The sequence below is a fragment of the Numida meleagris genome, chromosome 7, assembly GCF_002078875.1.
Source record: "Numida meleagris isolate 19003 breed g44 Domestic line chromosome 7, NumMel1.0, whole genome shotgun sequence".
Taxonomy (NCBI): domain Eukaryota; kingdom Metazoa; phylum Chordata; class Aves; order Galliformes; family Numididae; genus Numida; species Numida meleagris.
In genome coordinates this window covers 25,908,714-25,936,590 of record NC_034415.1, presented here as the reverse complement: position 1 = coordinate 25,936,590, position 27,877 = coordinate 25,908,714, and the positions used below count along the sequence as shown (strand labels likewise).

General features: G+C 46.0%; 1 protein-coding gene across 5 annotated transcripts; it reads left to right on the top strand.

Annotated features, from left to right (window-relative positions):
- On the top strand, positions 3,341 to 26,273 carry FYB2 (FYN binding protein 2). Of its 5 annotated transcripts, none has more exons than XR_002441219.1 (21): positions 3,342 to 3,518; positions 6,203 to 6,875; positions 7,387 to 7,581; positions 8,857 to 8,890; positions 10,643 to 10,731; positions 11,490 to 11,518; positions 12,738 to 12,769; positions 13,673 to 13,748; positions 14,064 to 14,196; positions 15,795 to 15,912; positions 16,008 to 16,051; positions 16,339 to 16,408; positions 18,100 to 18,183; positions 18,627 to 18,655; positions 19,351 to 19,411; positions 20,271 to 20,363; positions 21,925 to 22,006; positions 22,576 to 22,732; positions 22,893 to 22,926; positions 23,377 to 23,464; positions 25,965 to 26,273. XR_002441219.1 is itself a non-coding variant. In XM_021404999.1 (20 exons), exons 1-20 carry the CDS (start codon positions 3,486 to 3,488, stop codon positions 23,384 to 23,386), a joined length of 2,073 nt encoding a protein of 690 aa, XP_021260674.1. In that variant the 5' UTR covers positions 3,341 to 3,485; the 3' UTR covers positions 23,387 to 23,502. The 5 variants fall into 5 exon arrangements, 2 of the variants coding, with proteins under 2 accessions (XP_021260674.1, XP_021260673.1); XR_002441218.1 differs by lacking the exon at positions 25,965 to 26,273 and adding an exon at positions 25,201 to 25,663; XR_002441220.1 differs by lacking the exon at positions 25,965 to 26,273 and adding an exon at positions 23,569 to 24,115.

Sequence of the window (27,877 nt, the reverse complement as noted above, 5' to 3'; positions counted from 1 at the left end):
GAGCTCCTCTACCAACATCTCCTCAGAAGATGTGCAACTCCTCATGTAAAATGCTTGTCCACCTAAAATCAGGGGCAGATGAGCTCAGAATGCAGCTGGATGTGCTGCCACACATCCCACACCCAGGATGCAGGAACGCATCTTTTCCTTGCCAAACGCAGCACAGGACTTGGTTCCACTTCAGTGTATTAACTGCAGCAAGGGGAGTTAATTTCTGCCTGCAAAATGCATTGATCTGCTAAATAGCATCTGAATAGTGCTTCTGCTGGTGTGTCTGTTTGCATGAGCCTGGCTCTAGGGCGGTTATATTACAAGAATTCTGTTGTCCAGTGATTTAGCGCTTGTGCTTTCTAATGTGCGACTTTTTAGTTTTAGTATATTCATACAATCATGGAATATTCTCTGCTGGAGGGTGCCCACTTAAATCTGCTGGGTGGGATACAGATGCTTAGAAGCATTAACCTTTTCTATGCCAATATTCTATTTATATTTTTTGTGGGGCATTATTCATGTGAAACTGTAAATTCGCATAGTCTTGGAGAACATCTACTGACCGAGTCCTGCCCTATGTTGTGGTGGATGCCCCTGGAGACACCCAAGGTCAGGCTGGATGGGCTCGAAGCACCTGATGGAGCTGTGGGTGTCCCTGTTCATTGCAGGGGAGTGGGACCAGGTGGCCTTTAAGGATCCCTTCCAACTCAATTGAATGATTCTGTTGTTCTGTTCTGTTCCAGTTCCCTACTGTCATGCCTTAGGAGATATGGCTGTCGCCTGCCATGTGCCGTTTGCTTTCATGGTTCCCCAGGCAGGAGTGTGAAATAGCCTTTGTTTCAAGGATAAGGCTTTTTTGTTTAATACAGAGGTTGTTGCAAGGTGCGGAGGTTACAGAGATGTTCAGTAAGATGAGATCAAGAGATTGTGCCCAGGGATTGGAGCTCTGCCCTTGGAAGCTCTGCCATTTCACACAGACTTTGGACTGATGGTGAGGCAGTGCATGGGGACAGGCTGACAGAGCTCCATGTCACTGTGTGCTAGTGAAACAGGCGTCCCAGTTACTGACCCAGTGGCTGTGGGATGTGCAGGAAAGGTCCTCCCAAGGACCAGATGGCCACCACAGCCCCAGTGCCAGCAGTCATGGCTCTCAGTGGGTCTCAAGCCACCAGCATGAGCAGTCTTTAATATAGAGCCAATTCTATGACTTAGAGTGCTTGAAAAGAAACATGCACTGAAGTGTTTGTGGGATCGGAGACAACTGTGTAACTTGGGTGGATAAAAACCCTGGAACATGAGAAAACATTTAAATTCACTTTCTTGCCAGCTATAGGTGGGGCTGACACAAAACCTGAGAACGAGCCCCACGGGCACCTATGTTGGTTTCATCTGAGCTGCACTTCATCCCAACCCAGAAAATAAAGTGTGAGCTTTCTCTGAACACAGGGGTCGATAGTACTGCATTTTCTTCAGTATCTCGTTGATTGCTGTGATGGAGGCACCGGCGGTCCTCTCTCCCCCTCTGCTGGAGCTCTGTGATAGCTGCTCCTGGCAGCAGGGCTGAGATGTGCAGGGAGGGCTTCCCGGGCACAGAATAAGGCCAAATCAGAACCAAAATACCCTTGTGAAATCCAGAAAATAAAACAAGGATTAGCCCAGGCCTGTATAATGCACCTATAACATACGGTGAGCTGATAAGAAAAAAGGGGAAATGCGTTTATTTGCTGAATGCTGGTATGTATATGTAAGATGCTAACTGATTCACTGCAAAACAAAAATCCAAACCATAAAATTCTAATTTAAAAAAAAAAAATTAAGTTTCTTGTCCTGGGAAAATGCTCCACTTAGGCAGCGATGGGTGGCAGGAGGGGAAGGGCTATCCAAGGGACTCATTGCATTTCCCCGGTGTCCTGGGAGGACTGTTTTGCTGTCTCCAGATGTCTCTGGCAGGTTTCTCTAAGCAAGCCCTGTCCTTTTCCCCAAGACCCTGGCTCTGAAGTCACAACCTCCCCATTCCCCAAGCTTGCTTTAATTTAGGCCCCCGCTGGGCAGCTCGTAAATCCTCCCGAGCTCACTGTGCACAAAGCCACCATTCATTCTGAGCACTCCGTGACACCAGGCTGGGCCAGGGGGACTTCCCTGCCAGCACACAGCTCCACGGGGTCCCTCTTTCTTCCCCAAGACCACCTTGCAGCAGCAGCAGGGCTTTTCACATGAAGGACGCAAGACTCACTCTTTGAATCATGTCTCCAGTGACCCAGTATTTATTATTATTATTTCTTTTTTTTTTTCCCCTAGCTCTCAGCAAAACAAGTGCAGTGAGGCACGGGCACAGGCTGCCCAGAGAGGTAGTGGATACCCCATCACTGGAGACAGCCAAAGTCAGGCTGGATGGGGCTCTGAGCACCTGATGGAGTTGTGGGTGTCCCTGTTCGTTGCAGGGGCATGGGACCAGATGGCCTTGAAGGGTCCCTTCCACCTCAAACTGTTCTATGATTCTGTATCTGACCAGTTATGGAAAGATGAAGTCCTGGGGTTCTCGCCAAGCTCAGCAGCCTTGCTTTAACTGCTCTGCAAAAACATAGGATCAGTGTTCAGACAGATCCTTTCAGGCTCTTCTCCAGGAATGAAAAATCCAGGACTGGGAAAAATCTTATCTGCCCTGATGTAACTGGTCTGCCCATAGGACACCAGGAACAGCTTGCCATGAAAAGGAGCAGCTTCTCCAAAGGACTAATGCAGCCCTCAGCACACATGACTGTTGTTTCTGAGCTCTGCTGTGGAGAGATGAAGAAAATTCCCTTCTCTGTCCTGCTCAGCTGCATCTTCCCTGAGTGCAGGAAGGGGACAACAGCAGCTGAGTCCGTGCCATAGCCCAGGAGGGCTCTGACTTTTGTGACATAGCCCTGCTCAGCCCTCGTAGGGACAGGAAAGGATTTCCTCTGGAACAAGGAGATCATGATAAGTGATCCTGTTCTTTCCCTCTAAAAGCAAACCAAACCTGATTCTCCCCTTTCTGAAGCTGTACAAAGCCTGCTGCAGCGCTGACATTTGCCAATACTGCCTTGCACTGAGAAACAGAAGCTGTAGGTTCCCTAATTTGGTGTCATGTAGCATGGCCCTGTTTCAAGCCCCAGCAGCATCTGGAGAGCCTGGCATGAGCCTACTCTGCCCCAAACCCCACCATTGCTCCTATTATTCTCCTGCACAGACCCCTTTAATCCTAGAGCTCAGGTGTTGCGTGTGATCCAGCTGGCAGTTCCTTTCCAGCGCTGGAGATTAAGGTGAAACTGAAAGCTGGACAGAGGACTTCTAACCGTCCAACCCACTGTTTGCAGAAAGCAAAGCCTCGCTCAGCTGGAGTGCTGATAAGATGAGTGGGAAGGGCTGAGCACCAGCCCGGCCCAGGTGAGGCTCTCCCCACCCTGGGGGCAGAGCCAAGGCCCAGCTGTGTGCTTGGGCTCATCAGGCAGCAGGAGGGTGGTGGATGGCTGATGACGGTGCTGGGCAGTGGGGCCATGGATGTGGTGAGTACAGGGTTGCTCCTTCTGCCCCTTCCACAGCAGTGGGTGAGCCACATGGAGTCCTTGCAGCTTTATTTCCCTCCACTGATGTGTAGGGTTGTGGCTGCTGCCTCCGTCAGCGGCAGGTGGAAGGTTAACCCCATTAGCTGGGTGCTCCTGGTGCTGTGTCTGCTCTCTGTGGGACTGCACAGGGGTGTTTTCCTTCCCAAAAGTAGGGTGCTGAGGGGTTCCTGGTGCTGTTTGGTATTTTTCCCCTTTGCTTTGAGATGAGCTGCAGTTGTTCCATCTTAGTGTACTGAAACATAGAGGTGGGTTTTAATTTTTTCAATTATCTGGAAGCCAGGGAGTTAATGAACAGTGAGTGCCTGCAGCGTGGGCACGGCTCCAGGTGCACGGGCAGAGGGCAGCGCTGGTTACACATTGACTCATGGGAGTTCCCACTGCAATGTGGATGGGGGATGAAGGCAGCAGGAGAGCAAGCAGCCTTATTCTCAGCTGCCCCGTCTCTTAGTAGGGTCCTTCTCCTTGAGTCCATTTAGACAAGCAGAAAACTCAGAGCTCTTCAGGTCAGTCCTCGTGACAGCACAGACCTCCAGCTGCTGCTCCTTGAGAAAAATGTCCTTATTGAAGCCCTAAGCTGGGCTTTATTCTGCTTCCTAGAGTGATATTAATGTTAGAAGATTGTTTTATTTATAGGGAGAAAATATGGAAAGTTTAGCTGTCCCCTGACTCCGTAATGCTCCGAGCTTTCCGGCCAGGAAAAGTTTGTTTCCTTTTTGTTCTCTCCCTCTCTCATCTTCCGTGCTCCTTTGCCAAGTGCGTTATTATTCCTGGTGAATTATTTGGCCAGATGTAGCTGCAGTGCATACTGTGAGCCCTCTTGATTTGTTAGCAGGTTCTCCCTGCTTTGCCCACTTCTCTTGTCCCAGCTGTATGACCCTCCCAGGGCTGGAAAACACCCTGCAGAGACCTGGAGAACTCGCTGCACCTCAGCTATGTGCAGAGATTGGGAAGCACAGAGTCACGGAATGGCTTGGGTTGGAAGGGACCTCAAAGATCATCTAGTTCCAACCCCCCTGCCTTGGGCTGGTTGCCCCACACCAGCTCAGGCTGCCCAGGGCCCCATGCAGCCAGGCCTTAGGCATCACCCAGGATGGGGCACCCACAGTGGGTAGGAGCACTGCAGAGCGCGTCCAGCAGTGATAGCCCTCCCTTAAACTAGCTGCCATGTTGAGGAAAGAGGAATAACAAGCTGACAGGGGAAAGGGAACCTTGTCACAGTGAGTGCCTGGCCAAAATTCCCATTTTGCAAGTCTCTTTGCTCACAGTGCTGGGCAGAGGCACGCAGGTACTTTTTCTTTTCTTTTTTCTCTGTCTCCAAGGGCACCGGTGAGGAACTATGTGTTACAGGAACAAAAGCAAATCGGTGAGGGGGGAGGTAAACAGCGCTGAACTCTTCAACTGTGGCTGCAGCATGTGCAGAAGCTCGGTGCGATTGCACTAGGGCACCACGCCGCTTTATTTCCTGTCTGGCGTTGCTGCAGAGATCTGGTGCACGTGGGGTTTGTTTTAAACCCGCTTCATCCTCCATGAGCCTCTGAAAGCTCCCATTCCCCGTGGGCTTGCTGCTACGTTAGGCTGTCTGAGCATCGTGCTGCTGACCGCTAATATGAGATATAATTGGAGCAATTCAGCCCGCTCCCCCCCGAGGGCTGGCTCTTTACATCATGCACTGCCCTGTGAAAGTAATAAAGTTAGTGAAAGGGGTTATTCAAGAGAAATTGTCAGTGTTTAATAAATCGTGCAATTAAATGCAATAAAACCTCAGTGTGCTATTCATCTGTTCTGCCTTAACACTTAAGGCTGGGGCTTTTTTCAGAATAATGAAGTTCTGTCCTAGATAATTTTTTCCAATTTCCTCATTGGACAGGTCCTCACGAAGCCCTACAGTTCTCCGTGCTGAACTAAGCTGCCGGAGTAGTGCACCTAATGCAATCATGGCATATAAAAAGTTATAGAGGAGTTCAAGGTCTTAAGTAGCTCATAAATTGTTCTTCATATTTTCTCCTCAGTTCAGTTTGTGGCTGAGTTTAAGCTACGGTGTTGCAGGCAAAACCCACGGACTCCTTCCTGTAGGGTGGGACAGCTGAAAGAGGTTGTGGCAAAGTGGGGATCTGCCTCTGCTCCTAGGTAACAGTGATAGGATGAGAGGTGATGGCCTCAAGTGGCATCAGGGGGGGGTTTGGGTTGGATATTAGGAAACATTTATTCTCTAAAAGAGCTCAGGCTGCCCAGGGAGGTGGTGGGGTCACTGTCCCTGGAGCTGTTCAATAACTGTGGGGATGTGGCACTGAGAGATGCGGTCAGTGTGTATGGTTGGGTGAGTTGGGCTTGGGGATTTTGGGGGTCTTTTCCAACCTTAATGATTCTATGTCTGGGAAGCAAGGTGGGACAAAACGTTCCTTAGGGAACATTTCAAGGTGTAGTGTCATTGATTAGTTCTTTGTTCAAAATCATATATGGCTTTGGTATTGCTGACTGTCTGGGGAGGAGTTGAGTGGCTTACCCAGTTGGCTCATCACTGTGAGCAGAATGTATACCCTCTTTTTCTCTGAAACAATCACACAGATTGCCTGTTGCCACTCTATAAGCATCTGCTTTGTGCTCTCCTGTCTTTCCCTACCCAGGAAGGTGTGACTGATTTCAGAGCCCTGCGAGCCAAATTTCAGCATGACTCCAGCCTTGCCACCAAGCCTGTACAGCCCCGCCAGAAGCCTTCCCCCAGGTTGGGCTCCGGAGGCAGCAGCGCACCCAGCCCTGTGCCCACCAGTAAGACAGATGTGCAGGCACCCAGACCCCGCAGTGAACCTCCCTGTCTCACATCTCAGCCCTCTGCTGTTGTCCAGAGAGCCAAGATGGGTCGCACAGAGCCGATGGAGTGCAATGAAGAGCGCAAAGGAAATGTCTCGGTGAAAGGGCTGAGCTCTCCCAAAAACAGTTCTCCAAAGCATCCAGTGTCCTACTGCACCGAGCAGCAAGCACCAACCCAAGCAGACCCTGAGGATGCTCCACTCCTGAACTCTTTCCATCATGCCCTGCAGATGTGGAAAAACACTTTATCTGGTGGAGAGAAAGCAAACACTGAACCACCAGCCCGGCGGGTGATGAACCTCTATGTGCAGCCCAGCCCAGAACAAAGGGTGCTTCGTGCTCCTGCCGCATCAAATGGCAGCAAGGAGCCTCCAGTTGGGAGCCATCCTGCACCAACCCAACCTACTCAGGGGCTGGCTTCTGCCCAGGGAAATGGGAGAGCTGCTGGGAGCTCTGTGGCAACCGCATTGCAACCTCAACACCAGAAAGGTAAAGTTAGCTGTAATTTTTACATTATACATATATATATATACATATCCATATGAGCATGTATAGATGGTCAGAAACTTAGCAGGTGGAACAGAAGGCTAGGACAAGTTGGGTCCCTCGAAGCATGACACGAAACCAGCCCATGGGGATGTTCCTGTTCTTCTTTGAGATCCCAGAGGTAAGGGAGGTTTCCTGGGCTCAGCTGCATTTTTCAAACCCTTGCTTTAAGAAATTGTCCAAATTCTGAGAGTACAATAAAGGGTGAGAAAAGGGAGTATCTGTACAATCACAGAGTTGTTGAAGTTGGAAAAGAAAGACCTCTAAGATCACCAAGCCTAACCTATCCCCACCATGCCCACTGTCTACGTCCCTCAGTGCTACATCAATATGCAATATGAGTGCTGACCTCAGGATGAAGCAGCAATGGTGAGAGATGTTTACACAACAGCTAGCAGCGCTGCACATGCTGCGAGGAGGGGTAATTGCTGCCTGTGCTTTTTCTCTGGAGCAGAGCCAAAGCCTCCCCTCTGCCAGCCAAGAGCAGAGACACAGTTGGACAGCCCAAGCAGCAAACCACCCAAGATAAGACCTCTTCCTTCAACTGCATCCCTGGGTCCTGCCCCTCAGAAGCCCTCGAGACCCCCAAAGGTTGATCTCAGCGCTTTCCGAACCACAGTACCTTCAGTCTACAGACAAAACCAAACAAGTAAGAAATACCATAGAATCATAAAGATTGGAAAAGACCTCTAAGATCCCCAAGTCCAAACCCAACCCACCCCACCATGCCTACTATCCACGTCCCTCAGTGCCACAGCTTCACAGTTCTTGAACGCCTCTGGGGTCAGTGATCCCACGACTCCCTGGGCAGCCTGTGCCAGGGCATCACTACTCTTTTGGAGAAGAAATTTTTCCTATTGTGTAACCTGAACCTCCTCTGATGCAAGTGAGGCTATTTCCTCTCATCCTATTGCTGTTGCATGAGAGCAGAGGCTGATCCCCACCTTGCTACAACCTCCTTTCAGGGAGCTGTAGGGAGCCATAAGGTCTCTTCCTATTCTTTCTCCCCATTCTGCAGAAAATAAATTAAAATACGTGGTTTATTGATATCTATGAGGCATGTGGAAATGTGAGGCTGTTACTCACTTCTCGTATGTTCCTCAAACATTAAAGAGAGCCCATCAGTTGCAATGGAACTGGTTTTTTGCCCCTAATCTGAGGAAGGGATCTAGTGTTCTGTGCTGGCCAGCTCACTCCAACGTGCTGTGAACACCGATCTTATCGCCCCACCTCAGTGCAAAATGCCTTTGCTCTGGAGCACATGGCTGTGGGAAGGCAAAATAAAATCAGTAGAAACCGGTCTGCTAATCCCTTACTTATGTTTTAAATACAACAGAGGGAAACGTCATTAAGTGTTCCAACAACAAGTGATGCGAAAGTTCAGTTTCTCATAATAAAACCCTATTGATGTAGGGTAATGGAATGTTTTTGGCCTGGTTATTAAGCAGCTAAATGCTATTTCTTTATTGGGGTTTAATCATAGCCAGATCTTTAGGCACAAATTTGCTGAATTCAAAGGGAGCTGTGTTTCTATGAAGGGCTCAGCTGAAACCTCGTTGGCTTTCCTGTGCCTGTGCTCACCATTCTGTGCTGGGCTTAGTAAGAATTAAAGGGAAAGAGAGAGGTTCTCACTGCAACTCTTTTCTAATGTACCTACCTTTTCTAAATGTGTAGACGGCACAGAGGAAAGTAGTTATTTCAGTGCCATCATCTGCATGCCTTATTGATAGCGCTCAGTTATTGATCTCTGGAAGACCTGAAGCTGTTGCCTGGAAACGTGAAATAATGCCATTAGCACAGCCACATCCACTGGCAATCCCATTTCACGCCCGTCTCTGTGTGCTGCCTCGAGGAAAGGCCTCCCCGTTTCCGCAGGAGAGCGGTGTAGCCTCCAGGCTCTAATCCTCTGTGTGTTTGTGTGCAGCTGCTGAGGAAGAGGATTACTTGATCCCCGAAAGGTGAGCATGTGGTGTGCATCCCAATCCCTTGGTGCTGCTGCAGTCATGGGGCCGTGCTGATGGGAGGGAATGGCCGCTCCCTCCTGCCCAGCTGGGCAAAAGCAAAGAGATGATGCTTTTCAGATCTGTCTCTGAAGCAAAGCCCTGGTGTCACGGGAAGCAGGTGCTGGGGTTTCATCAGCAGCCTTGCTATATGTTCATGCAGGTAGCCCTGTCCCACCAATTTCAGTGCGATCTCTGTTGAGCAGTGCCCAAAGCTGCCCTCCGAGGGACAAGAGCTGATCAGTACAGCTTCTAATGTTGTTGATGTCTGAAATGGCTCAAATACCTTAGATATAATTGCTTTGGTGTGCAAGGGGAACGTGACTTCTTGTGGTACAGCTCTGACCTGTCTTAGTGTGGTCCTGGTTCTGTCCCAAAAGAAGCTCTGGATTGTAGGGAAGTATTCGTATGCCCATGTTGTCTTGGATGCATGGTTATACTGTGAAAATGGGAAATGGAATGGCTGAACCAGAGCAGTAAGTGCCAGATTCTTAAAACACCTTTGGTTCCCAAGCAGTGAGCTCTTTTGGCTAATGGCACATGAAGTTGTGCTCTTCAGTCAGGAGGTGTCCCCGCCAGCACTGACCTGTGTAGTGATTAACTTTCAACCTTCACTTGTCAAGGGAGAACTGGTCAAAAAATAACCAGCCCTATAGCTGTCATGCACCACAAGGAAGCTGTCCCAGTAATACATTACATCAAGATTAGCTATCTTGGTTGGGTACTTGTGATACAGTCTTTACAATAGGTCACTTGTTACATATTAACCGTGTAGTACCAGGTACGTGGATTAATTGCATGACAGCAAAATAATGGGAAAAATCCTCCTCCCTGGAGTCCACAAGTGGGAGCCTCACCTGTAATAAAATCCCACTGAGACCGCAGTGCTGCCACCTGAGCCAGCTGGTCCCAGGTTCTGCTCCCATGTTTGGGGATAAACACTGCCATCAGCAACGCCGGGCAGAGACCCACCAGCCCAGCTGTACTGCAGGTCCAGTGGGGAGCCAGGGTACATATAAACATGGGTCTGGTGTTCGGCCAAGCTCCTGGGGAACTATTCTGCCCCAGGGTTGAGATATTTCTCTCCGCACTCATTCTACAATGGTGCTAATTTGAATTTCCACAAGAGGCAAGGGGGAAAAGGGAAATTGGAGGGATGTGGGCTGGGGAGACAGCACTGAGTCTGTGTGGTGTACACCATGCTGGCATACAGTCTGTCGCTTCATTGGCTTAGGACAAGGATCTTTGTATTACCCTCTGATATCTCTGTTTTTTCCTGCCTAAGCGAGAAACATCCTGCCGAACAATGCACTTGGGTTGCTATTTATTTTTAAGTAGTTGCAAGATGTTGGAAAGATGTGGCACTCAGATCTCCTTGGGCTTTTTGTTCCCTTTCAATCTGAGGGATTGCTGTTGGCAGGAGACCATAATCCCAGTGCAAAATCCCCTGATGTGTTTTGAGCCCTAGAACTATGCCCTATACTCCTAAAGGAAAAGCAGTGCGGGGTCACAAGGAGGCTCAGCTGAGCCCCACATTGATGCTGGTCTCCTTTCCCTCTGAGGAATTCCTCATTTCACTTTGCTTTCTTGTGGGCTCAGTATCAAAGCGCTTGAAGTTCTTACCCTTAAGATGAATAAATTTTTTAGACTTCTGAAAGGGCCAGGAAAAAAAAACAACAACCTCTTTTCTCTTTTATCATGTCCTCTCAGCACTCAACTTGAAGAGCAGCATAATTACAAAAAAACCCTGACGTACCTGAATCAGTCTGGGGACACCACGACCTTGTGTGTCATTGAAGGTACGCTGCAATACAAGACTTTTAAAGGAATTACATGCTGTCTGGGCCACAGCCTTAAAAAAGGGAATAATATAGCTGCTTCGGCTTGGAAAACCAGTTCAACGTTGGTTGGGGTGAGCAAAGATGACTGCCTGTATCATCTCTTGGCTCGCAAGCAGAGGGACAGACTATGGGGGTACTGATCAAAAATAAATCGGGATTTTGTTGATGGGACGATGCTTATGGTAAAACTGCTGTGAGGAGAAGTAATAAGATATTGCCTATGAGGAAGAGAAAATAGAGAGGGTAGGGAAGCAGACTTCAATGTTTTCTTGGGAATGGGGATTTTTAGTGTAAGGATCTCTTCCATCTCCACCACCGCTTCCTCCCAGTATAATTATCTCTATCAGAGTTGTCACTGTTCTATTTTCATTTATTTTTTTTTAAATTGCCACTTTGGGGGAAAGTTAGTTTTTGCCTTGCTCATTGTTTTAATCTCCCATTGGAATGTGAGCAAAGCAGCATCCTTGGGGAGACTCACCACAGCCCTTTTGAGTTTGCCCCAAGAACTGTGAAAACTATGGCCAGCCAAACTTGTTGCTTGCCATCCTCTGAACATAAGCCAATGCTAAATAGCAAACTCAGGGACCCTGGCTGGTGGGACCTGGTGAATGTGTGTTGGATGCTGAGCATGGGGAGTAAATCTGGGGTTTGCAACTTAAGTACAGCGATGTACAGTCAATTAAAAACTAATACGTGTTCACAATTATCTTTTTTAGTACCTAAGGTAGAACCTCAAGAACACAAGGTAAGTCTCTTCACAGCCTGTTCTGGCATTCCAGGCTTGACTACACCATACGTACCATGTTTTCCTTTTTTAAAACTTTGGCTATTTGTATTCCCTCTGTGCTGAGTGTTTCTGTATGTGTGTTGTCTGTGAAGACTCTCAAAGGATATATAAGAAATTGCAGAGGAGACATGAAGATTAATGAGGTTTCCAAACACAGCTGGGAGAGAGTCAGTCCCCTTGACTTCCTCTGCAAACATGTAAGGAAGTGGTGAAGTCATCTGGACCTTGGTGGCAGACCAAGTAATTGTCAAGCGCTGCTATCAAGATTGTAAATTTTGAAGGCAAAATCCACTGAATTGGCTCTGGAAGCTCCTGCCAAAGGCAAGCTTGTGCTGGTAATCCCTCTGTGAAGGCATAAAAGTAATGTTGAGCTTCCTGATCATGGAAGCATGCTTTGAGCTCTGGCTCATAAGTAAGGACAACGTCTGTGGGGACAGCCATATGGATTCTGGTCATCTGCTGCATGGGTGGTTTGCTACAGACTGCACCTTGACTCTTCTCAGTTTACCCTGGCTACAAAACCAGTGGCAGTGGAGGTGTCCTGCAGGATGATGCATTGCACAGGGCAGGAATTGTCCCCAGGGAAGCCCCGTGTGGCTGCACAGCTCACTGTGGGTAACTGGGCTGAGAGAGCATCACCTCGTGTGGGGAGATGATTGGGTGATGGTTCTGGCTCTGCTGAAAGGGGGAAACTGCTCTTTGGAAGCTGTCAAACTCCGCTTTCAATGCTCACTTGCAAAGCAATCAAATTGTCTAGGAGGCAGTGCAGGCTTCCAAATTCACTTATCTATGCATGATTTACAGAGAAGTTCCCTGGCTCATCTGTAGCCTTGTTTTATGGAAGGTTGGAAAATCTTTATTTCTAAGTAATAAAAAACTCTTCCCCCTCTTCTGTAAGCTCTCCAAGCTGTGATTGCTTTCATGCCAACCAGTAGCCTCATTGGCCCCATCCCTTGCACCATTACAGTATTTCCATGTAGTTTGTCAATATGTGTATTCCCTGTCCCACAGAGAAGAGGAAACATCCTTGCCTGATGGCTATTCCAAATGTAAAAGCTTTATGAGCTTTCTCAAAAAATATTTCTTTAAATAATAAATGGCAATTTAGGTCTCGTGTAGAAGCTTGACTTACTGCAAAGAGCACAGGGGCTGAAGACTTTCCTCTTCTTTATTCTAGAAACAGAAGAGTTTTCTCTTCGGTGAATCCAGGTAATTTCCTTTCCTTTCTCCTAAACTGCTTCTAAACCCACAGCTAATCCAGGTTGAAGTTAGGATATTGTAACACCTGGGAAACAGAATGAAGTTTCATAAATTTTGTGACCAGGAAAAAGTTAGATGATCGTGCCCTTTGGTGTCGGCGCTCAAGATTTCTTAGCTTGTTTTCTTTCTAAAATGTATCTGGAGGGAGCTGAGTCTCTTTCCTCTGGCAAAAAAAATAAAAAATAAAATAAAAAAATTATATATATATATATAGTCTTTTCATACTGAAACATGAACTTTAAGAAGGGAGAGGTGTGGAGCTCTCAGACTGGGAAACCCAGTGTTCCCGCTCTGAAGCTGTGTGTGAGGTAAGATCCACAGCAAATGTCACCCTGCCAGTGGCCCATTTCAGACTCCTTGTGGTGTTAATTACTGACACTGGTTGAAGGCTGTATCTTTGGTGGGGCTTGAAGAAGCACAGGATAAAAGGGAGCATTCTCATTTCAGTGGGAAATGTTATTGTGTTGGGGGGAAAAAAGATATCACGTTCTGCTTCTGTTGATGCATCTTCTTCCCTAAATCGCAACATAGCATGGCAGAAGGCAAGTCTCCTGAGCCAGGCATCACTGCTGGCAAGTGGATCCAGCTTGTCCATTGGTGCTAGCAGAAAAAGGTCATCTCAGCTTGTCTCTCTTGCAGGAATGATTGCTATTATCCCAAGTAAACAGTGGCCAAATCCAAATCTAAAATTTGGATTTGCCCTTGATGGTACCAGTGGTGTTTATGGGCACCTATGTCATTCAAAGGGAGAATGAGCTGCCTATTGTGGCATGGTCAATAAGCAGTCTGTGTGTCAGTGACTTCAGTTAAGCATCTCTGTTCTGAGATCTCTCTCATTTCTGAAATTTGCAGTCCTGGAAGAGCTATAATAGAAGATGAAAAAGAAGGAAAAACAAGTCTTGAAAGAGAGAAACAAGAAGTAAAGAAGGTATATCCTTGAGAACATGTCAGGTCCTTGCATATTCTCCTTTTACTCTCTTTTGTTGATGAAGCACTTGAAATATTTGATTCTTTAATTACTTGTTTTTTTTAATCTTTTCCTTTGCTTGCCCATTACTCAACCAGCACTGCCTAAAAGGTATGTAATGGTGCCAGGAAATGTCTATTGGAAATACTTGTTGGAAGGGGGTGTGAAACCCTTCTAAGTCCACGGAAGGATATCTTATTTGCTTATATATATTTTATGTATATAGGAAAACTGTTTCTAAAGTCTGGATCAACTGAACCAGGTGTCTCATTTCAGCCAGGTGGAAATGAGTATGTAACTCTCAACGGCCAAACCAGGGAAGATGACAGAGGTGGGATGAAGGTGTCACATATGAGGCAAGATGTGACCAGTACCCCCCAAAAGCTGGCAAAAGACAGAGCAGTACCCTGTGAGTATCTTGTTTGGCTGTCGAGTGTTTCCTCAATGCTCAATCCCATCTGTTGCCCAAATGTCTCTTCCATATGGGAAAAGATGTTAAAATTGAATGCAACTCTTGAACTAATTTAGTTAAACCGGGGCAAAAGGTTGCATGTGCATTTGTATTCTGGTCTGAATCATTTATTTTGGTTTTGCAAATAGCTTCCTAAGTTGGTTAACCATCTGCATAACTCAAATGGAGGTGTTTGTTTTTCTAACAGATTGCCCTTATCCAAGGGAGCTGAAATCCACCTCCTCTGCTTCTCATAATTTATTGAGTCTCAGAACAGTGTTTGGCTGGGGCTCTGGTGGAAGCACACATGAGCAGGAGGAAAGCCTGGCGTCTCCCCCTGTCCCTCATTAGGATGGAGTATGGTTCCTGGTTCCATCTTCTCTGTGGTTCCAGTGAGCTTTCTTTTACAGTTGTGACCTTGGTCTCTCCCTGTCAAGATGCACATCACCAGCTCTAGATTCTGAGCTGCACAGTCCTACCCAGCCATGATTGTAAATGCTGTTCTATAGCTTCAGGTCTGAGTGCATGGGCTATATTCTGCTAAGACCTGACCCTGCCCCTGCAAGGTGTTATTGTGAAGGAAAGAAAAGTAGCTCTGCTGGGTGATGCGGACAGAGCAGAGGTGTGATGGAGAAGGTGCAAACTGACTGCGGCTGTGGTTGTTATTGGTGTGGTTCTGGGGATTTATTTCATCTTTATTTTAAACTGCTTCACTGTAATTTGATTGGTGTCTGTTTTTGTAAGCAGTATTGCTGGTTGGTTGACCTTGGGATGGCTGGAAGCAGTTTCTGATGGGTTGTTTTTTAAGAAGTGCTCGTGGTGGGCCTCCTGCTATTGCTCCACCAGATGCTGGCCCTGGGAAATGCTGTTCCCGCTCCCCTATCCTTCTCCTCTTCAAGGAGAGTTGCTTGCAGTGGCTTGTTTGGCAGAAGTCTCTGTGATTCACTAGAGCATTCTGTGGTGTTGCATGTTTCTGGTGAGACCTACTGCGTGCACTTGTGTTCATCTAGAAACAGTATCTGCTCTTACGTTTGTGGCTGCATTTCTATATTATTCTAACTCTTTTAAATTCATCAGGGATTTATTATTGCCCCTGAACAAAGTCCTCCAGAATAACCTTTGCCTAACCTCATGAGGTGCAGCTCTCATGCACTGTTTCCATCCCCTGGTGGAAAACTGGGAGACTGTCCCTCCTCCTGTCCTTCCCAACATGTCTACAGGTGTATTCTCAATGGACTGGCCCATTATCTGTCTCAGCATCTCTACTAACCATGCTAAGCTCTCCTACTATCACTTCCACAAACATCCATGCATTCTCTCCTGGGATATTTTCAGCTGAGGAGGAATCCTCTCAAAGCTGTTACAACTGAGAATACCAATGGATATTTTATATACTTTTTTTAAATTTTAAAACTTTAAGGTATTTCCTAGAATGGAAGGTATACCTGAAAGCTCTCATTTACTGAGGCATCAACTGCCAGCCTCAATAGTTGCCCTTGACCTGAGAGAAGTTGCTCAGAAAAGCTCCTGAAGCACAGGTCCTTTCTCATTTGCAGTGTACTATGGTGCCCCCAAACCAACTGAAGACAGAGCAACCTCGAGCCCAAACCATCGGCAGCTGCTGCTGACACCAGAGGATGTGTACGATGACGTTGAGGGACTTCAAGACAGGCTGTGAGTACAGACTCTTCATGAAGGCTGAAATGAAATGTCTTTTATAAACTGTGCTGCCATAAATACCCACGTAATACTTCTTTCTTGCCTTCCAGCAGCCATGCATCAGATGCCTTGAGTCCATCTGTTTCAGACAACAGTAAGTGCAGCACACAGGGCTGCTTTTAATTTGGATGGTGCCTGGGAGATGACATGAATACCTCCATCTAACTTTTAACATCCCTAGTGTCTCCTTCTGGCCTGATAGCTCTGAATTCCCATTAAAACCAGTGGGGAGCAATGTTTGTATCTAGTGTGGAATTCATTTGAGCAACTTCGAAGCCTCTGTATGGGTAATATGTAACGGCCTGGATGCAATTTACCCAGCAAAACTTACCTCATTGCTACCAAGTGTGGTTTGTGATAATGGTGTGCCTTGGTTTTAAGTTTCAGGAAGCAACTACGAAGAAACATATGATGATGTTGGGACTGGGAGTGATAATCCAGCAAAAGAGGAGTAAGTTGCAGTTTACTAGCCTGAATTTCAAACTTGATCTTGCATGCCAGGTACTGGCTGGAAGCTTTATTTTCCTAATGCCACTGGGCAAAGTTGTTGTAGGGGTGAATTTCTTTCCCTTTTCTCCCTCTTTTCCCTTTGCCTGACATTTAGGGAAAACAGTTACCGAAGTTATCTCCCTAAGCAGGGAGGCCTTCCTATGAGAGCCTTTAACACTCCCCATCCAATGGAAGGGTACCTCTTACAGAGCCCTGCTTGCACAAAATACACAGGGCAGTCTGACTCTCTTCTTGCACAGAAATGTTATTCAGCTGTAGCTGAAAAATGGCACCTCCTCTCATGCCAAACAGGGGCATTGTCCTCATAAAAGGGACAACAAATATTTTGGATCACAGGCAACTGGAAAACTGAAAGGAGCCCAGGCTGTGAGCTAATGCCTGCAGCTGATATGCTCTACGTTACTTGCAACCTGCTCCTTTTTACAGGGCTTCTCATGATATTTGCTTCCAGAAGGTGTGTTATAAAAGCAATGAGTTTAGCAGCCTCAGGTTTATATGTTGCCTGGGTTTCCTTAGTGGATTAAGAGGTGAAACTTGAAGTTAGTTGTGTTTTCGCTTATTAGCTCTGCGAGGTTCCCTACCCTTGCAGATTTCCTGCATCCCTTTGTAAGAAATAGAGACAGCCTCTGGGAATGGCACATGGGCTGCGGATGCTGCACACAGTTACTGCGAGTGCATCTGGTGGCTCTGTTCTAAGGAGCAGCGTGGGAGGAATAATAAGGTGTTTCTGTACATCTGCTTTTCCCTTATGGATGTGGGACTTGTACTGGTGTGCATCTGGATTCAAGTCTAGCATGTGCCAGAGAGGGGGGAGAAGTATAGGAAACCTGAAACCCTGGAGGTGGTGGGGCAGTTATTAAAAGGTGACTGCACCACTTCTCTGCAGATGCTAACTCTTGGGGAAATGGAGGAGCAGTGCATCTTGCTGGAGCTTGTGAAGGAGCTTTTGCAAGAGACCTGGGGCTGGGACCAAGTTTGCAGGGTTCAGAATTCAGTATCTGAACCCCCAAACCACTCTTAACAAAATCTTTACGTACATATAAAAATGTTTTTAATAGTGCTTGTGTGTGGGTAATGTCTCCACTTGAGGAACTTGGTTCTATGCTGCTATTTCCATAGAAAATCGCTGCAGCTTTGCAACCTCTTCTACGTTCCAGAGAGAAGTACGTACAGTGGAATGTCTGTATGAAGGGTGTACATGAAAGAAATGCGTGATGAAGGGTGGCATAGACCAAATTTCTGGATGTCCTCCTTTAATGTGAGTTGTGGTCATCCAGGAAATTTTTGTCCTTTTCATTGGGAATTTTTAAACTCCAAATACATCTGGGTCAGAGAAGGACAGGAAAGGACTTCACCTCTTCTGTATTTCAGCTCCAGTTAACATAAAAAAAGAGAAGCAAATAATTTGAGCTCGGACATTACAATTGATCACCTTTTCCTGCATCTTTACCCATCCCATTGGAACCATTGTTCATCCTCAGGATGCTCTTAGGCTTGAAGTGTATTGCTGGAGGAGGTCTGAGCTTTGCTGGCTCTCATCTGCTTCAGGTTCTTGAGGGATGTGAATGTTGCAGCTCACATACTTCAGTGCCCAGTGCCTCTCTAATTACAGATCTTTTCTATTTTGGACAGAGCAGAAAAACAAAAGAGATTTGGAAAGCTGTTTAAGATAGAAAAATTGAAACTGAAAAATACCAGGTTCAAGGAAAACTTAAGGTAAGCAGACTTGGGTTGCCCAGCCCTTTCCCTCTCTAAATCTGAGCCGTTGTATCTGCAGTAATTTGAGAGCAGGAGATAAGGAGCACAGCTTTACCTGGGAAACAATACTCAGACTGCTTCTGTCAATTCCTGGGGAGTTGCTATGGCTGATGGTCCATCTCTGTGACTTCTTTAATGTCGGAAATGGCCTGGATGGTCTTTAATGGTCAGGAATGGTCTTTAATGTCAGCTGGTCTGACAGCAGCATCCCCTGGCACAACTTAAGATCCTTACCTCTCTCTTTTGCCGAATACTGTTGGTGTCAGCGACCCTGTGCACCCAGAGCTGCTCTGCATTGCCTCAGCAGCAAGCATGATGTGCCACCAGCATGTCAGTCCTCATGGCTTTATGGGCGATGCTGATGTGAAAGCTTGTTTCTAACAGCCTCTTTCTGTCTTCAGGTTGTTTTCCATGTCAGTGCCAAATTTAGGTAAGCAGCATATATATCTGGCTCTAGGGAATGTGTGTGTGTGTGTGTGTGTGTGAAATGGCAAGTGAGTTGCACGGTGGAGAAGACTTCATGCATTCTGCCTCTGAAAATAATGTAATGTGGCAGTGTTCATCTGAAGGCTTAATACAGGATTGCACTGTAATTAAGAGTGGTTCTTATTGTTTTTGTGTGCTTTTGTTGTTTTGTGGGGTTTTTTCTCTTGTTCTTTTTTGGAAGATCCTTCAGATTTTAATGTATCCTGTGAGGCAACATGGGAAGCAGTCCCTGCTGAACCACAGCAACTGCACACCAGCAGCTTTCTGCAAAGCTTCATTGCTTCCCAGGCAGTAACTGCCCATTGGAGGAATAAAGTCATGCCTTCTGTAAATGGGGTGGGCATTCCAACTGTCCCATGCACAAGCCTGGGGATGGTGATGGAGTGAGCGTCCCACATCCTTGGGATGGGAACTCTGTCTGGGGGAGTGCAGCTGGGGCTTGGAAAACCCAAGCACCTTGCCTTGTGCTGGAGTTATGGCTGATCTTTGGAGCTGTGGGATCTTCCTTTTGCATTGCTTTTACCGCCTTGAGTTGAGTGACTTGCAGCACCATCAATTCTCTTTTGCAATAAATCACTTTGAGTGCTGGACTCAGAATGACCTTTCCGAATAACATTCTCTGCTGCCTTTGGGTGCCAGCGGATGTCTCCCAGGAGGACATGGTGTACGATGACGTTGAGACAGAGCAGAAAGACCCCAGGTGAGGAGAGGTTCTCCCAGGACTGGCCAAGGAGATGGATCATAGAATCATAGAATGGCCTGGGTTGAAAAGAGCCATAATGATCATCTAGTTTCAGCCCCTCTGCTGTGCAGGGTTGCCAACCACTAGACCAGGCTGCCCAGAGCCACGTCCAGCCTGGCCTAGAATGCCTCCAGGGACGGGGCATCCACAACCTCCTTGGGCAACCTGTTCCAGTGCGTCACCACCCTCTGAGTGAAAAACCTTCTCCTAATATCCAACGTAAATCTCCCCTGTCTCAGTTTAAAATCATTCCCCCTTGTCCTATCACTATCCACCCTCATAAACAAGAGTCTCCTGGGGATCCTGCAGGGTTGGCAAAGGAGATGAGTCTACTGGGGACCCTACAGTGTGGTGAGGGTCAGGAGCAGGTCAGGACCCACTCCTCTGGAGACAGTCCAGATGCACTCTGCTTGTGTGTTTAATTTGGCAAGAAACATCCCCCCAAAAATGTTTCTTTGACGTTACATACTGCCAGAGATGTGAAGAGGGGAGAGCTGCTCACTGCCACATGGCAAAGTTGGGGTAGTTTTTCTAAGGAAGGAAAAGCCCAGCTCCCAGTGCTGATAATCAGCGCGGTCCTGGCAAGCTCCTTGTCAGAAAAATTGCTGTTAATGGAAACAGCATGTCTCGTGCCTGGCTGCCAGATGATGGCGGCGGCAGCGTGTGCCTCTACAAAGCGAGCACATGTTTGTGTCTGGGTGGGAGCTGGGGGGAGACAGGGGAGAAATCATGGCTTTGTACAGAGTGAGTTTGGGGAGGAGACGTGTCCTGCTGCAAAACCTGAATTAGTGCGTTGCTTTTCCCTCCCTCCTCTCAGAGAGAAGGATGACAGGTACAAAACGTGGATGCCAAAATTCCTGATGGCAAAAGAAGCGAAGGACCGACGGAGAAGCAGTGACGATGTCGAAAGGTCTTTATTGGTGTTATATATTTCTCCCATGTTTAACATTGTACAGAGCGAATCGTGCTGCATTTCTCTGAAGCCGTTTGCAGGAGCAGGATGTCTTTGCTTAAGCAAACATTTGGTGTTTGGCTGCTGCTCCAAGGCCCATTTGGGAAACTTTACAAATGCAGAATAAACTCTTGGATCTGAGCGGTATGCAAGTGGGGGATGCCTTAAGGGTCTTATCCTGGAGTTGTACCTGTTCTTCCCACTTAGCTGAGACAATGAGATGTAATTGCTGTGTGTTGGGCTGCTATTCCAGTGTGCTCAGCTCCATTCACCACTCAATTTTCCCTTGATCAAATATTCCATCTTCACGAATCAACTGTTGCCATTTTGGCAAGACTTTTGGTTTTAGAAGACCCACAAACACCGTAATAATGTCTGTGTGTCCCCTCGCCCTTAATTTAAAGTATTGAATTCTTGGGTCTTCTTTTTAATTTTATTTTTCCCAGCCAGAATTACCACATTGCCTCTTGTTTTACCATTTGTGCTTAAAAGCAAGCAAAAGTAAGATTTTTTTTGTTACTGATGCTGCAAAGCCTCTCGTGGAAGCAGGCAATTTCGTTTCCCTTTTAGATCAGAAAAATGTGCACTGCAATGAGCTATTTGTGACCCGGTCCCTGGGACTTCAAACACATGGAAATCAGGGATATATTTTCTGGGTTCTTACCACAGAGTTCCTGTGTGGGGCTGCTGAAACACTGCTTGTTGTGTCGCACGGAGCTGTGTGTATGATTGTACAGAGCACCAGGAAGCTGATGCGATTTCATCTGCTCCTTAGAGAGCACAGATCCTCCAGCCCAAGGCTGGCAATGGCAAATCTCTTAACAGCTTAGAAATCCCCAATTTTAACTCTTGTTTCCTCTTCCTCTTAAAATTAAGAGCATGAACGTTAGCCAAATGTGACTTATATATTGCAAGTGTTGCTTTTTTCCCTCCCATCTTAGTTTTAAAACAAATACCACAGCTGTAACTCCATGTATAGACCAGAAAGAGTGGCATCTCCATCTCCATGCCCTTTGCTCCCCTTCACCTGGTTGTAAGACCTTATTTTCATTCTGCAGTGCCATATAAAATTCTGCTTCGGTGATATCCTGCTCCGTGAGCTGAAAAAGCAACAGAAATACACAGAACTTTTGAACCCTGCTGTCATAAATGCCTCATGATGAAGGTTACCTGGGGACCCCTTGTGTCTGAGTATAAATAAAAACAGAAGGAGATGAATTGTTGGGGATAAACTCAGTTGCCTATGAAAACTCAACTGATTTGAAACCCTTGATAAAGTGTTTATTTGTTCTCACGCCATTTGCAGGGAGAATGTTTCAAAAGGAGATACCAAATGGCTCAAGTTATGCTCACCAACACATTTGAGTTGTGTTTTCATCCTTTTATGAAAAATAGCAGTTTGAGTTCATTGCAGCCAAGCCTGGAGTAAGGCTCTGGGTTGCATTTCCCACTGTTTCCCAATTCCAGGGATTATTTAAACAATGCTCAAAAGTGTGTGTTTCTCTCTCTCTCAATGCAGAAGTATCTTTAAAGTCAAGAAGAGCAATGCAGAAAAAAATAAGATGGAAAAAGAAGAGAAGATATTTAGAGAAACGTTTCTGGTACGTGTCTCTTTTTGAGCACTAGTTGTGACAGAGGAGGAAGGCAGATCTGTGTCATGTTTAAGAGATGCACAGTGAAAAGTTGTTGGTCTTTATCTACATCGGCAGAGATGTCCAACTGACCTGTTGCATCATCTCCTCATCTAGGATCTCCATCAGGGATGTTGTCAGGCTTTTCACAGAACCATAGAATGGTTTGAGTTGGAAGGGACCCTTAGAGGCCATCTAGTCCAACTCCCCTACAATGAACAGGGACACCCACAGTTCCATGAGGTGTTCAGAGCCCATCCAGCTTGACCTTGGGTGTCTCCAGTGATGGGGCGGCCACCACCTCTCTGGGCAGCACATTTCAGTGCCTCACTACCCTTATTCTAAAAAACTCTTCCTTATATCCAATCTAAATCTCCCCTCTTTTAGACTGAAGCCATTTTCCCATTGTTCTATCACCACAGACCCCTCTCTTGCCCCAAGCAAAGCCTCACAACCTGTTCCCCCCACCCTTCCCCACTGCCCTTAGAGACATTGCACATCACTGCGGACTAACATCTGTCCTTGTTCTCTGTCTACAGTACGACAAGAAGATCAGTGTCATCAACACAGCAACCGCTGCATGCTCCATCCCCAGTAAGAGGAGAGCCGACCTCCCGCTCACAGCTGGGGAACAGCTGGATGTGATCGATGTCACCGAGGGCAGCGCAGTGATATGCCGCAATTCAGAGGGCAGATGTAAGCCTGTAGAAACTCTCTGGCACAAGTGGTCAGCGTTCAATCCGGTTTTAAGGAGCAAATTGACTTAGCAAATAATAATATGTGCTTTGTGCTGAGCCATCGCCACTATATTTGCTCAGGAATTTACTAATTTGCATTTATTTCCCTTTTTTCTCAGATGGGTATGTCCTAGTGGAGCACTTGAACTTCAGGTAATCTTGCATTTTAGTTATTGCGATGCATGTTTTTAAGGGCTCTTCCAACCTAAGCCATCCTATGATTCTGATATTTTTTTCTTCTTCTATATGTGGATATTTGAGATATAGAGGAATGTGCTTTAAACTTCTGAAGCCAGGGGAATGCTACTGTAGACAACCAGTATTAAATGTTAAATAAGTATTTCTTGGTTTAGTCTGTCATTACAGTTACACGGGTTTGCAGTCATGACCTTTATAATTTGGAGATCTTTGACAGCCTTCAGATATGCCGTATTAATTCATACCTGCTGTGAACACGATCCACTCTGTGTGCATCGCCTTGCCAAAACACACCCCTAAGCTCCCTGCTACAACAGCATTTCTTTGCATACCCATGGGTGATTGCTACAAACGAACCTCTTATTGCCATGGTGCCTGCTGCTATGAAATTTCCTTTTCTAACAGGCAGTACTGACCACCCCGGAGCATCCCCAAAGTGCTGTTCTGAGCCTGGGAGAGCCCGTGTTTGTCAACGTGGGGAGCTGATGCCAATGTAAATAAAGCTTTATTTTTTACACTTACTCTGGTAAACACGTAAGAGACACTTTCTTTTTTTGGTCTATTTTGAATGTCTTCACTGATTTTTCTCAACATTAGTTACTTCCAGGGTTACTCTCTTTCTACCTCCCTGTTCACCTCTGGAATGGCTACAAAATTTGCATGAGGAATCTCATGCAGTTTAGTTGCTCCATGTCCATCTCCTCCTGCCCATTATAAGTGCTGGAATTACGTGGTTTCTAATCGCATAACATTGAGTTTCCTTTCGTCTCAATAGAAGTATTGGGACAACAAGTATTTATTGCATTCTTGCTGGATGAAGTATATAAGACAGTGGAAAAGCTGGCTAGTTCCTTTCCAAAATAAAGAAGGAAAAAAAAATTAGAAAGTAAATAAAGCCTTCAGTAGAAATGTGCTTTATTTTTGCAAGCTAACATAGGCATCCAGGCCATGTGAAGGCTGCCTTCTGGCTTCCCCACTGTGCAGCAGCAGGTATTCACCCAACAGTTGTCCCTGTGTTCAGAATTGCTGAGTGCTTATTTTAAGAAAAATGCTCCTAAAAGTAGGAGGAGAAATATAAACTGCCAATGGCTTCTCCTCGGTGCATCCTGTGAATACCTTTTTAAAAGAAGAAAAAAAAAAAAAAGTGAACTCTGAGTTGGTTTTCCAGTAAGGTTTTTACACGGCTTTGGCACAAAGAAACGTGAACATTGCTGTGCTATGCAGCCCCTCCCCAGCACCGTATCGGTGTGCTCATAAATAACCCTAAAAAATGTAGGTGGCTTAATTAGAAATTATTAAATGTTCCAGGCTTAAGAAAACACAGCAAAATAAAAACGCTGTTTGCCACATGGCCATTTCAAAGCTGGCATCGAAGGCACCAGAAAAACAGAGCAAATATTTAACATTTACTTTCAAGTCTATACAGGCATTCTTATTTATTTTACCATGTGGTTACTATTAAGTGTATTGGCCTCCATCCATCCTTGAGAGAGGGGGGGGAAAAAAAAAAAAGAAATAAAACAACCCCCTTCAAACATGCGCAGCTTTGCACGCTTGCCAGCCCAAATATTTAGATTTCTCCAGGGGAGATGGAGAGCCAGGGGGCTGAGGGGCGTGCTTGGCCTCAGAGCTGCTGGGGATGTGTGTCCTTCTTCCCCGGCCTCCCAGGGCCCTGTCCTGATGGCAACCAAGGAGATGTGAGCTCACTGGGGGGCTCTTCTCCATGGTCATGTTTAGGGTTGATCCCATTGGGAAAACTCCTGCTTGCCTCTTCGCCCTCATCCCCGTCCTATGCTTCCGCTGTTAATGATGCTGCATGTGCTACGAGTCCCTTCCACTGTGGTGAAGCACAAGCATTTGTTGACTGCAGCAAGCAGTTTGCTTGATGCAAGGAAGCCTTGCAATGCGCTCATGCCATTTTTCTTCATGGATGGATTCCAGCACACGTACAGAGGGAAAGCGCTTGATATAGGTTGGCTTAAGACAATACCAAACGCTTTGCATTCAGCAACTTAGATTAGATTTCCTTGATTAAACCACAGATTGGATATACTTAGGTCAAGATGCTGTTTAGGAAATTAAAGTCTTCCTTTTTTTTTTTTTTTTTTTTTAATAGCCTTGCTGCTATATCCTGAACAAATCAAAACTCGCATGTGCATTGTAAACCCTGTTCCTCTACCTCTCTTCTCCAAATGAAAATCACTGTGCTAACATTTCCAATTTGCTCAGTCCAAAGGAGAACTGGAATTTCATCAAGCCGGTTGTATCACAGAAATTGAGATTAGAGGAGAATGCAGATAGGGATGATGCTGGAGCACTCGCTGCAGCTTTGTTCTTTAATGGGATTTGTATCCCTCTGCATCACAGACATACATGAACTGGCCCCTAAATTATCCTCCAAGTTCTTTTTCCTGCAGTGAAGGATTATTTTTGCAAAACATCTTTAAAACATTTCTCTCAGTGCTATCTCAATCAGGTCCATCAGCTCCACTGGATGCATGCTAAAATTGAAGAAAACCTTTGGGCTTGGCTCAGGATGTGTATTCTGTGTCGAGGAAGCTGCTTTTGTTACACTTTTATGTATTTCAACTCTCTTTCTTGTCCTTTTGTCCAGTCCCACTAGTTTAAAGAATTGAATACCTTTGTCTCTTTTTATCTCTGAGTTTATTAAAGTGCAAATGTCAACCACAGAGACAGCTATCACATGCAGTGTAGTACACTGAGAACCACTTTCCACACCATCAATAGAAGGTAAAAGGCTTCTTTGTGATTATCTAATGCACAGTTACTTGCACAAAGGACAAAACTGAACCCAGGCTCTGTGCCCTCCTACCATGGCTATAGCTAAAAAAGTGTCAAGAAGGATGGAGGTGTCATAGACCTCCATATTTTTCTGAGCTTCCTGTTAGTGATATGTTTGGAGAGATGTTGCTGCTCAGAGCTTTTAAAGTTCAGGATCTTAACAGAAGAAAAATCATTAATATTCTTTGTAGTACGAACAACCAAAACATTGCAACGGGCCAGTCTGGTTCCTGCGCCGTGGAGGTGAGGATTGTCTGCCCCTGGCTGCTGGGATGTGGCACTACAGTCATCCTGGGATTCAGTTTTCCTTTGAGCTCCAAAAAAAACAAACCACAAATGCACTGAGGTACGAAACACATGAATATAACATGATACAAAATACATGAATGTGCTTTCAGCAACGAGAATATATATTACCACGTCTACAGTGCCTACTTCACAGCTTAGTGAGATGAGGATAAATATTTCAAATTTAAAAAAAAAAAGTGTAGAGATGAGTCTTACAAATTAACTTTGATTTTGTCTTTAAATTAAGGCAGCTTCAGCAAGAATTTCAAGGCTTTTTGTTGGAAACAGACTGCTTTTGTAGCTTTATTTGTGCTTTGCAGCCAGAGCTCTGATGGACTGCCCAGTTCTCCTCATTCTAATTCTCAAAACTAGCAAAGATACGTGCATTGTGTGCACCCAGTATCAGTTCTGCTGCAAAAGTCAGTGTTTGGTCGATAGGAACAATGTGGGAATTCTGAAAACAGTTCATCTTTCAGGCATGGAAGAGAGGAAAAGCTCTGAATGTAGCCCTCTACAACTCCCTGCAAGGAGGTTGTGGCAGAGTGGGGATCGGCCTCTTCTTCCACGTAACTAGTAATAGGATGAGAGGGGATGGCCTCAAATTGCACTAGAGGAGGTTCAGGTTGGATATTAGGAAAAATTTCTTCTCTAGTCAGGTGATGGAATGGGCTGCCCAGAGAGGTGGTTGAGTCACAGTCCCTGGAGGTGTTCAGGAAACTTTTAGATGTTGTACTAAGATACATGGTTTAGTGGGAAATATTGGTGGTAGGTGAACGATTGGACTGGGTGGTCTTGGAGATCTTTTCCAACCTTGGTGATTCTATGAACCACTAAACCCGTGTCTGAGAGGCGGACTGAAAATTCAGAATTACAGGAGGTTGTTGCCATTTTGTAAATAAAAGATGAAGAGAAATTCATGCAGGAAGGGCTCAGAAAGCCAAAGTAAAGCATGAAGTGGAGAGCCCGTGCCAAAGTAGGACCCGAAGAAAGGTGACCATAACAGCTACACAGAAATGGATCCTAAAACGTTCCAGTAAAAACACTACAGAAGTTGGATCTGGGATTTATTTGGCTCATTGGAAGAGGATGGATGGGAGATTCTTTTTCTCCCCTTCCTCTGAACCAATAAAAGGGTGACGCTAAAAACTGCACAGCAAATGGTACTTCAAGTATTTAGGCACACGGCCTGCAGGTCTCACCAGTATGACTCTGCGTGAGCTGTGGGATTCGTGCACCGTGGGAACCTGCAGCTTCCAGGAGCCCTAATGTGTGGCGAAGGCACGAGTTCATCTCCTGTGCTGGAGTCTCTTCTTTCCACGCGGATGCACAAAAGATGTCTGATGGTAAGGAGCAGTGAAATGAAAGGGAATAGACAGAACAGTTATTTTGTTTGAACTTCATCTATTCTAATACGAATTGGCATTATAATCACACAAAAAATGTACATGCCACAGTTACAAACCAGTTGCTTCGTTTTTTGTACAACCCTGCCCACATCCCTGTGCTTGGATGCACTATTTGGACACACGTGCTGACTGTGCATTTCGGACCTATGAAAGAAGAAAACTCCCACTGCCTCTGCCTGCACAGCTCCTGGAAGCCAAACAGCCCCGCATTTGTAGTGCATAAATATGTTTGCCAGCAGTACAGTTCAAGCTATTTCTGAATTAACCCATCCAGAAGCTGCAGGCTAACGCTGAACTCTATCCTTTGCATTCTGTCTCTCTCCTAGCTGGGCTGAAGCAATGTTGGGGTGAATCTGTGGCTTGCAAAGCACAGCTGTCAGTGGTTCGTGAGGAATTGCACTTGGAAAAAT

Excerpts from the sequence above, each read along its gene's own strand:
- FYB2 (XM_021404998.1), top strand. The coding sequence starts at position 3,486 with ATGACGGTGCTGGGCAGTGGGGCCATGGATGTG. Across the intron at positions 13,749-14,063 it reads AGAAACAAGAAGTAAAGAAG|CCAGGTGGAAATGAGTATGT; the intron begins GTATATCCTTGA and ends GTCTCATTTCAG. Across the intron at positions 22,733-22,892 it reads CCGCAATTCAGAGGGCAGAT|ATGGGTATGTCCTAGTGGAG; the intron begins GTAAGCCTGTAG and ends CTTTTTTCTCAG.